The following is a 10,208-nucleotide window of genomic DNA, read 5'->3' on the forward strand; positions in this document are numbered from 1 at the left end:
CTATTAAGTATTAATTATAATAATGGTATAGCTAAAACAGTAATATTCATATAATAATACTTTTTTAAGATTTAAATAGGAAAAATCAGTAATATTATGCACTATTAAGGATTAATTATAATAACGAAAATTTTCAGGACCAGCAAATATATCAAGATCTAACCATCATTCAGTCATCATGCGTTTTTATACTAGGACTGTCTCACGGCTCACGCGCTATCATAACGGCTTTCTCTCATGCGCTATCACAAACTGCTTTCTCTAACGCTCCTCTCCAAGAAACTAGCCGGATACGTTCTTCTACGTCGCAGTTTCATTGACAAAGCTTGAAGCTTCACCTTTTATTCTTGGATAAAATTTTTTTCTCTGTCGCTCATTCCTTCTCAGCTGCAGAACAACTCAGAATTTCACTCTCTCGCTCCATGTCAATGATGGAATCAGTGTTAGAAGAACAGAATATTGAAGTAAGCAATTTCTCCCTCTTCTAATTTCATGATTTTTGTAATGATTTTCATAGTGCATCAATGTACACAATGATGATTATGATTATGAATTTCTGAGCTCGCAAAGCATGCTGTTTTTGTTTTTCATAATAGAGTTTAAATTGAATGTACAGAATCCAAATTATAGCTTATTCGCTTTTGATTTTCATAATGCAACAATCCACAATTAACGCAAACCAACTGTTTGATGAAATGACTAAGACAGAAAATATAAAAAATGTTAGTGTTGCTTGTTGTTTCTAAGTAATGAATAATGGTTTTAGAAGAATGCCCTGCTACCATAAAACACTCTTGATCCATCTTTTTTCTTCTTACTATTATTACTAACATCATCAATTTCTGATATGATGTTGTTATTATTGCTGCTTTCATGATCCTGAATCACATCACCACAATTTTGATCTTTTCTTTCAGATTTGTCAATTTCCATAGGTAGCTTCATTCTTGCTAAGGATTCTGTGAATTGTTGCATGCTTCTCATATACATATCCACTATTTGTTCTTAATAATTAGCAATAAGAAACATGCTTTTTGGACTTTCAACTCAACTTTCAATTTTCAGATATTTGGGTCTAGGAGTCATGGTTTTCTTATTTTGCTATTTTCATGTAAAACTTTTAGATATGTACAAATTCTCCACCCAAAACCCTTTCCTTATTTTCTGGCTGTGGCCTTTCATTTAAGACTCCGCCCTCAATTCAAAGGTGTTCCTCTTCTTTACCCTAAGAATGCACGTAATTAAGCCCTAGTAGAGTTTAATGAGATTTTGCACACCTTACTCATCACAGTTTGCACCCAGTTTAATGAGATTTTGCACATATGACTTAACATAGTTTGCACCTACTTTAATGAGATTTTGATTTACTATCTGATGTATGCTAACTTTTTTACAGGATGTGCCCAAGGTTGGCATGTGTTTTGGAACCATTGAAGATGCAAATCAATTTTATCATAATTATGCCAAGCGCGTTGGTTTTGTTACTAAGATAAGGTTTACCCGAAGAGTTGGTAAATATAAGGTTCCTGAGAATCAAATGATCACTTGCAATAAGGAGGGGAAACACAAATCTAGAGTTTCACCAATAGAAAAGACCAACCCTAGAACCAACTACAATTGCCCCGCAAGGATTTCTATTAGGTTTAATAAGGAGGGTCTTTGGATTATATCGAAGGTGTGTTTGGATCATTCACATCCTTGTGATCCAGAGATGGCAAAACTGTTGACACGTAATAGAGAGATGACTATACACATGTGTCGAGTCATTGAGAGGAATGATGAAGCAGGTGTGAGACCAAGCAAAACATATCAAGTATTGGTGGGTGAAGCATGGGGTTTTTCTAAGATAAACTTAATGGAAAAAGATGTTAGGAACTATCTAACTACACCCTATCTCTTTTGGCATCTTTATACAAGAAATCCAAGACAAAAAGTCTCTTTTTATAGATGTCATAAGCATATAGCCACCAGTGATAGTCATAGCAGCACGACACCAATAACTGTATTATATCATATTTTCTTATTAGAAGTGAAAGTCTTGACCAACAAATCGATTTATAATTTAACAAAGTAATGATGAAATTGTCCAAAACCGTAAGTACCAAAGGATACAGAAAAACTTCTCATGATTAGGGTCAGCAAATTCAAATGAGGCAAAAGGAGGCATCACTAACTTTAATATATAAACAAAGAGAAGCTCCAATGCCCATATATCAAGTATAGATTCAAAAACAGAGGATAGCATTAAGTAATATATTCATGTCTATAACTTTATATGGCCAATTATTGTTATTAGTCCAAAAATAGAGGATAGCATTTCTGTTTCATTTCTGTTCCATTATAAATATTTAATAGCATTCAAATGAAAAAAATTAACACAAGGTAACAGTGACAAGGTATGTGGATAGAAACAGGGTTCTGAAGAAAGTGCAGAGCACAGGGAATAGACACACCCAGAATTAAATAAAGGTAAACATTTTGGGTCTAGTACTATAATCTTAAGGGATTCAACTATGGTAGAGAAGTTTCAACTATGACAGGGAAGGAATGAAATTAATCCACAAATAGCATGACACCGACAAAATAAATACATAGCAAATATAGCTCTGGCACAAACAAAAAAATTAACACAATACATAGAGAATAGTTTTAGTTTTACTCACCATCTATGTTTTGGAATTTCCTTTTGCTCAAAGAAGCTGTCACCATTCTTTCCAAAATCATCGGGAAGAAGTACATAACTTTTTTTCTTTCTTTTGACCAAGTGTCCCCAATGTGAGAACATCTCTCCCTATATATAAAGAAATAGTTAGATTATAAAGTTTAAACTCTCCAATTATAAAACTGAAAAAGTAGTTTGTAACTTTGTATACACACCAAAACAAAAGCATTTATGCAATAGACATCAAAGCTAGGTGGCCTTAATTTGTTGAAAAAAAAGACCATATAATTCATAACCTGCATTTTACAATGTAATGTTAGTTCCAAAACATAATACACATAAAAATATTAAAAAAAAACAGAAACATGTCACAGTCAAGAAATCTAACCATATTGTTTATCTGATGTCTTGACAACATTGACATGATATCCTCCCTAACAAGCATTGCTCTAGGTATGGCTTTTAAGATGCACAAAGTCTCATCCTTATTCAACCTATCGTCTGTTGCCCAAAAGTATATCTTATCCTTATCTACTTCTATTAACTTATTGTCCTCTATCACCTTTTCTTCTTCCCCTATTTTGTTTTTCTCATCTATCACCTTTTTTTCTTCTCCTATTTTGTTTTCCTCATGTATCATTAGGGAGAATGATGGAATTGATGGTCGCACAGGTTCTTGTGTCTTCTTGATTGGAGAAGGTGTATAAATATCACAGTCTTCTATTTCTAAGAATGCTTGCTGCACTTTGCACAATTTCTCTCCATTCAGGTTTTATTACATCATCTAAAGCATAAAACAGAACATACACACAAAAATGAGATTTAAAATAGAGAGAAAGTGGAATCTAAATAATAGGAATGTGAGTGCAAAATATCATTAAGGTGGGTGCAAAACATCAAATTCATGTGTGCAAAATCTCATTAAAGCGGGTGCAAATTATTAGATTCATGTGTGCAAAATATCATTAAGGTGGGTGCAAAACATCAAATTCATGTGTGCAAAATCTCATTAAAGCGGGTGCAAACTTGCTGATTCATGTGTGCAAAATCTCATTAAAGCGGGTGCAATTTATCAAATTTATGTGTGCAAAAAATTATTAAGGTGGGTGCAGAACATCAAATTCATGTGTGCAAAATCTCATTAAAGCGGGTGCAAATTATCAGATTCATGTGTGCAAAATATCAAATTCATGTGTGCAAAATCTCATTAAAGTGGGTGCAATTTATTAGATTCATGTGTGCAAAATATCATTAAGGTGGGTGCAGAACATCAAATTCATGTGTGCAAAATCTCATTAAAACGGGTGCAAATTATCAGATTTATGTGTGCAAAATATCATTAAGGTGGGTGCAAAACATCAAATTCATGTGTGCAAAAATTCATTACATAGGGTGCAAACTTGCTGATTCATGTGTGCAAAATTACATAACAAAAATCTCATATATATTCACATAATACATAATGCAAAACAACAAACACTAAGAACTATAATTTATACCCATATTGCTAGGCGATCGCATTGGCGATCTCATGTTGTTTTCATCTTTTTTGTCTTCCCTATTAAATAAAAAAAACAATAAATAAAGATTTGTAGAACAATAAAAAAAATAATCATAACTATAAAAAAGCACATACACTATTTTTACCTTGTTTTGACCTCCTTCTCCTCATCTTGCTTTGCATCACTATAAAGAAGAATACACTATATTTTACTTTACATTCTCTTTTATTACAAAAGATAAATCAAAACTAATTTTTACCTTTCTTTATCTTTTTGCTCATCTGATACATTATCATCTTCTTTTGACATTTTGTTGTCATTATTTTGTTCATCAAATCTATAAACAAAAAATTTAATTAGTGATAAAGAGTGTTTGTAATACTCATAGGCCTCAGTCCTTTCATTTATAACATCCCAAAACTTTATTTTTTTTACCTTTCTTTCTTTTCCTTCATTGTGTTATCTTTATTAAGCTCCTTCGCCCCCTCCCCCCCCTTTCTTAGCCAAATTAGTTGGTGCTCTTGTTGTGTTCTTTTTGCAAATTTAGCATCAACACCACCTTGCTTAACTAAAAGGATAACAATACCCTACAATAATAGTCACACAGATTATATTATACACTCATCATATTATGCAAAACAGAAAAAAAATCCAGAAAAGGTTCAGTTCACTAGAAATTAATATTTAGCTTATAATGCTTTCCATTCGCCAACGGAGAAGAGTTGTAGCATAACTAGCATTCCATGAATTAAAAATTAAAAATAAAAAATAGAGATCACATATTAAATCCAGTTTAGTTTCAACTTTATTATTTACCATTGTAATTGTATTCTCTACAGTTTGCACCAAACTTGCCACTATTTTTCTTTTATCACACTGCATTCAATCTTTAGAGCAAATAACTACACACTAATTCACTAATAAGCACACCACAAAACAGCACAATTATACTCACTAATCCACATCTGCACTCAACAATCTTGGAATGTCATTTTACTAACTTCTAGCTAATAGTGATTCAGAAGCCAAATGAACCACAAGGAAACTATATATATATATATATGGATCAAATTGTGTGTCTTGTTGATCATCACACACCAAAGAGATCAGAACTTGCTTGTTTGTACACAGAGCAAAGAGCATTCTGTTACTTTCTCAGAATAGTGTGCAGTGAAAATTAAAGAAAAATGAAATAAATGAAAATTTACAATTTAAACAACAATTTTAATTAAATTAAACATTAGCTACTTATTAACATAAACATATATATATATATATACACCTTGCCTTACTTAATTATATTAATCCTATGTCCCACCTCATAAAAACATAGGAAGGTTCAAGGAAAAAAAGACTTCATATGCAAGAATTAAATAGAGATAGTCGCAGAACAAAAGAAATATGCAATTAAAAGTGATTATTCAATTCGTTTGCTCCTTCATGCAATTTTGCTCCTATCTTTCATATTATAAGGTGAAGATATACAATTTTGCTCTTTTTAAATTTCCCTTGTCATTCTCTACATTGTTAATTAAGACTTTTTGTATAAAAATAAATAACATTGAAAACATAACATAATGTTATTTTGTTCAACTAAAGTAGCTAAATTAAGCATAACCTTTTTCTTCTTGTTCAAACTTATTTTTTAGAAAACCTTTTTCTAAAACACGACATGCAAATATAAGACTTAGAATAAAATTGAGGCACTATCATAACTATAACTATGCCATTTGAGCATTCTATATAGATAGGAGGATTTCAACAATTAGGAATTCAGCACAGTTGTATGTATCTCAAACAACACACACATCACACATCACACAAGAACACATAAAGGATCAAACCTAATTAATATATTTCATCTTGGATAAACAAAACGTAGCTGATAACTAGAAGTGAAAAGAATTCAACTTAGAAATGTGCATTAAGGGGTTCATTAATTGAAAGAATTATGGATATTATAAGCAATCATCAATTTAAAAAAAAAAGAAGCGCATTAACAAGATAAAATAAATAAAACAAACCGTTGTCCTTTGCTTTGATGACTCCTGTGTCAACTTCTTTGCAAGTTTTTCTTTATCCCAATAAGCAATCCATGGTGGTGGAGGCCCCATATAATTTTTCTTATCTCCGAATGTGTCTTTGTGGTAATAGATAATCTACAAGCAAAATAATAAATATAATGATTATCATCAAAAAAGAAATCAAAAAAGGAAAAAAGGATAAGTACATTAGACTGATTACCATCAAAACATAAAGACAACCATCAATACTTAATGTAATTTTTTTCTTGAATTTTTGAACCCCTTTCATAAGCTCATCATGCACAAATCTTGCCCAATTGCATCTTGTGATATTCTCTACATCAACAATGGCACGTAAGTGCTTTAGGGATGTGACAACGCTACTTGTTGGTGCCAAAAATGAGCTAATAATGAACATTGTAAATGCTCTCCTAAAATAATCTCTCCCTTTGGATGTTGAAACATTACATTCTCTTGAATGTAATACTTCTTGTAACCATGAGCTTGTCACAGACTTGAACGGGGCAACTAATCTATTTTGCTCTGAAGTCCAATCTTCTTCTTCTGGAAAACTTTTACCAATTGAAGGTAATCCTAGAGCAAACCCAATTTTGTCTGTTGTCACATCGATATCCCCCACCACTAATTCCAGTTTGCTTATTGTTGTGTTATATGCTTTAGAAAGTGCGAGGAATAACCACCTATCAATTTTCCAATCTTGAATAGCCTTCATGGATGAGAATCCCATTTTATCAAAAGTAAGAGAATTTATCGTTGTGAAAACCGAAATGGGAGAACAACGACATTCTATCATTTTCTGCAAACATAAAGTAGAAAATCTTATTAAATTGGGTGCAAACTATGCTAAGTGATATGTGAAAAATTTTATTAAACTGGGTGCAAACTGTACAAGTAAGGTGTGCAAAACGTGACTAAAGTGGGTGCAAATTGTCAAATTGATGTGTGCAAAATCCAATTAAAGTGGGTGCAAACTGTCCGAAAAATGTGTGCAAAAAACAATTATATTGAGTGCAAACTATGCTGAATAAGGTGTGCAAATTCTCATTAAAGTGGGTGCAAACTATCTGATTCATGTGTGCAAAATTTCATTCAGATGGGTGCAAAGTGTCTTGAGTAAAGTGTGCAAAATCCCCTTTTAAATTGGTTCATACCCGAGATTCTAGTTCTTCAAGAGTTTTCTGCTGCATTTTTCTTCTAGTTCCTGTTTCAGATTTCTTTGTAATTGTACTTCTTCGCGGCATCTTAATATCTGGATCTTTTTCCATTTTCAAATAATCACTGCATATTATTAAGAAACATACTATTAACAAAGCTAGTAATCAATTATGCAGTAGCCATTATCAAAGCTCTACCACAACAAAGCTGTACTAACAAATGAGATAATAACTTAATGAATTTTTTCAAAGATTTACAAATTAAAAGTTCCAGCAATATTACTATTATGATTCATCTGCATTCAATGTCATATGTTTATAGATTCAAAAACAGAGGATAATAACTTTAATGTATAAATAAAGAGAAGCTCCAATGCCCCAGAAAAGTAATAATAAAGGTAGAAGAAGATAAGAGTTAAGGGTTGTTAGAGGGACAGGTTCTTTTGCATTTGCTCGTGGCGTTGCGGTAATTTCTCAAACAGGTGTTGGGCAATCTACTCATGAAAATGGTGTTGCTGCGTCTTATCATGTTAAACTTCAGCTTCAATTTCCAAAGCTCTACCACAACAAACCTCTACTAACAACTGAGATAATAACTTAATGATGAATCAAAATCAAAATCAAAATCAAAATCAAAAGAAATTTTATTATAGAGTACTTAAAGATTTTTCATGAATAGACAGGAAACATTGAGTAATATTTTTGGGTGTTATTATGAATTTCTCGTTGCATGTTTTGAATGGATACAGAATGATGGACAGCAAGAAGGTAAGAGTTGAAGAAAGCAATAAATGAACAAAAATCAAAACTCATTAACCTTCACATTAATCTTGAAGAAGCATCACGCATTACTAGAAACGAAGGAGAATGGATAGAGAGCTGAGAGATGCTGTTGCAGAGAGTAACGCCGCTGCTATTGGAGACGCTACTTGGGATGGACAGCGAGCTCAAGAATGCTGATTCGTGTTGAGCGTGCTCTAGCGTTGAGAGCAACAAAGATAGCGCGCAAGGGAGTAGAGGAGAGACTGTGTAAAATTTTGGGGAAGAAGAAGAGAGCGTGGTAAAGGAGCGTGAGTACACGCTCTCTATATGCATTTGGGCTTTATTTTGTTTGAGGTATAAAATTACTAATGCTGGTTGTTTGCTGACCCAAAAGTTAGAAAACTGAGGAAACTCTCAGGGACTAGCAAATATATCAATATCTAACCATCATTCAGCCAGCATGTGTTTTTATACTAGGACTGTCTCACGCGCTATCACAAACGGCTTTCTCTCACGCGCTATCACAAAAGGCTTTCTCTCACGCTCCTCTCCAAGGAACTAGCTGGAGAGCACTGCTAGCCGGATACGCTCTTCTACGATCGCAGTTTCGTTGACAAAGCTTGAAGTTTCACCTTTTACTCTTGGATAAAATTTTCTTCTCTGTCGCTCATTCCTTCTCAGCTGTAGAACAACTCAGAATTTCACTCTCTCTCTCCATGTCAATGATGGAATCAGTGTTAGAAGAACAGAATATTGAAGTAAGCAATTTCTCCCTCTTCTAATTTCATGATTTTTGTAATGATTTTCATAGTGCATCAATGAACACAATGATGATTATGATTATGAATTTCTGAGCTCGCAAAGCATGCTGTTTTTCTTTTTCATAATAGAGTTTAAATTGAATGTACAGAATCCAAATTATAGCTTATTCGCTTTTGATTTTCATAATGCAACAATCCACAATTAACGCAAACTAACTGTTTGATGAAATGACTAAGACAGAAAATATAAAAAATGTTAGTGTTTCTTGTTTGTTGTTTCTGAGTAATGAATAATGGTTTTAGAAGAATGCCCTGCTATCATAAAACACTCTTGATCCATCTTTTTTCTTCTTACTATTATTACTAACATCATCAATTTCTGATATGATGTTATTATTGCTGCTTTCATGATTCTGAATCACATCACCACAATCTTTATCTTTTCTTTCAGATTTGTCAATTTCCATAGGTAGCTTCATTCTTGCTAAGGATTCTGTGAATTGTTTGCATGCTTCTCATATACATATCCACTATTTGTTCTTAATAATTAGCAATAAAAAATGTGCTTTTTGGACTTTCAACTCGACTTTCAATTTTCAGATATTTGGGTCTAGGAGTCATGGTTTTTTTATTTTGCTATTTTCATGTAAAACTTTCAGATATGTGCAAATTCTCCACCCAAAATCCTTTCCTTATTTTCTGGCTGTGACCCTTCATTTAAGGCTCTGCCCTTTATTCAAAGGCGTTCTTCTTCTTTATCCTAAGAATGCACATAATTAAGCCCTAGTAGAGCACATAGTAGTAAAGCCCTAACCACTAATAGTTAATACCTTAAATAACATTACCTCACAATATTTAATAAGAAAGGAAAATAGATAATAAGACAAGATGCATGCTCAATGAAACTGATCTAACCTTAGCTGCTAAGAACCTGAAGTAGAAGAAGAAGCATCAAATTTGTAATTGTTCTATAACAGTAAACATGTTCTATGATTTTCTTGGGGTTGGAGGTACATAATTTCCAAGGGTTAGGAAAGTGAGGCTAATCTAGTTAATAGGTAGTGTTGTGTTTTATGTAGTTGTTTTGTTTTGGTTGGGTTTGTGATGCATTCAAATGCAGTCTGTTGTTGTAGGGTCCTGTTTTGCGTTCTCTTTTGTACAGTTAGTTCCATAAAAGCCTAAAAGTAACTAAAGTAAAAAAGTGCAATCAATAGAGGGATGAACAAACAAATATTTGGAGAGATATATATATATATATATATATATATATATATATATATATATATATATAGAGAGAGAGAGAGAGAGAGAGAGAGAGAGAG

General features: G+C 32.7%; 1 protein-coding gene across 1 annotated transcript; it reads left to right on the top strand.

Annotated features, from left to right (window-relative positions):
* On the top strand, positions 423-2,366 carry LOC107645533 (protein FAR1-RELATED SEQUENCE 6-like). Its single transcript, XM_016349587.1, has 3 exons — positions 423-464; positions 1,397-1,787; positions 2,356-2,366. Exons 1-3 carry the CDS (start codon positions 423-425, stop codon positions 2,364-2,366), a joined length of 444 nt encoding a protein of 147 aa, XP_016205073.1.

This window comes from Arachis ipaensis, chromosome B01, assembly GCF_000816755.2.
Source record: "Arachis ipaensis cultivar K30076 chromosome B01, Araip1.1, whole genome shotgun sequence".
Taxonomy (NCBI): domain Eukaryota; kingdom Viridiplantae; phylum Streptophyta; class Magnoliopsida; order Fabales; family Fabaceae; genus Arachis; species Arachis ipaensis.

Excerpts from the sequence above, each read along its gene's own strand:
- LOC107645533 (XM_016349587.1), top strand. The coding sequence starts at position 423 with ATGTCAATGATGGAATCAGTGTTAGAAGAACAGAATATTGAA. Across the intron at positions 465-1,396 it reads TAGAAGAACAGAATATTGAA|GATGTGCCCAAGGTTGGCAT; the intron begins GTAAGCAATTTC and ends ACTTTTTTACAG.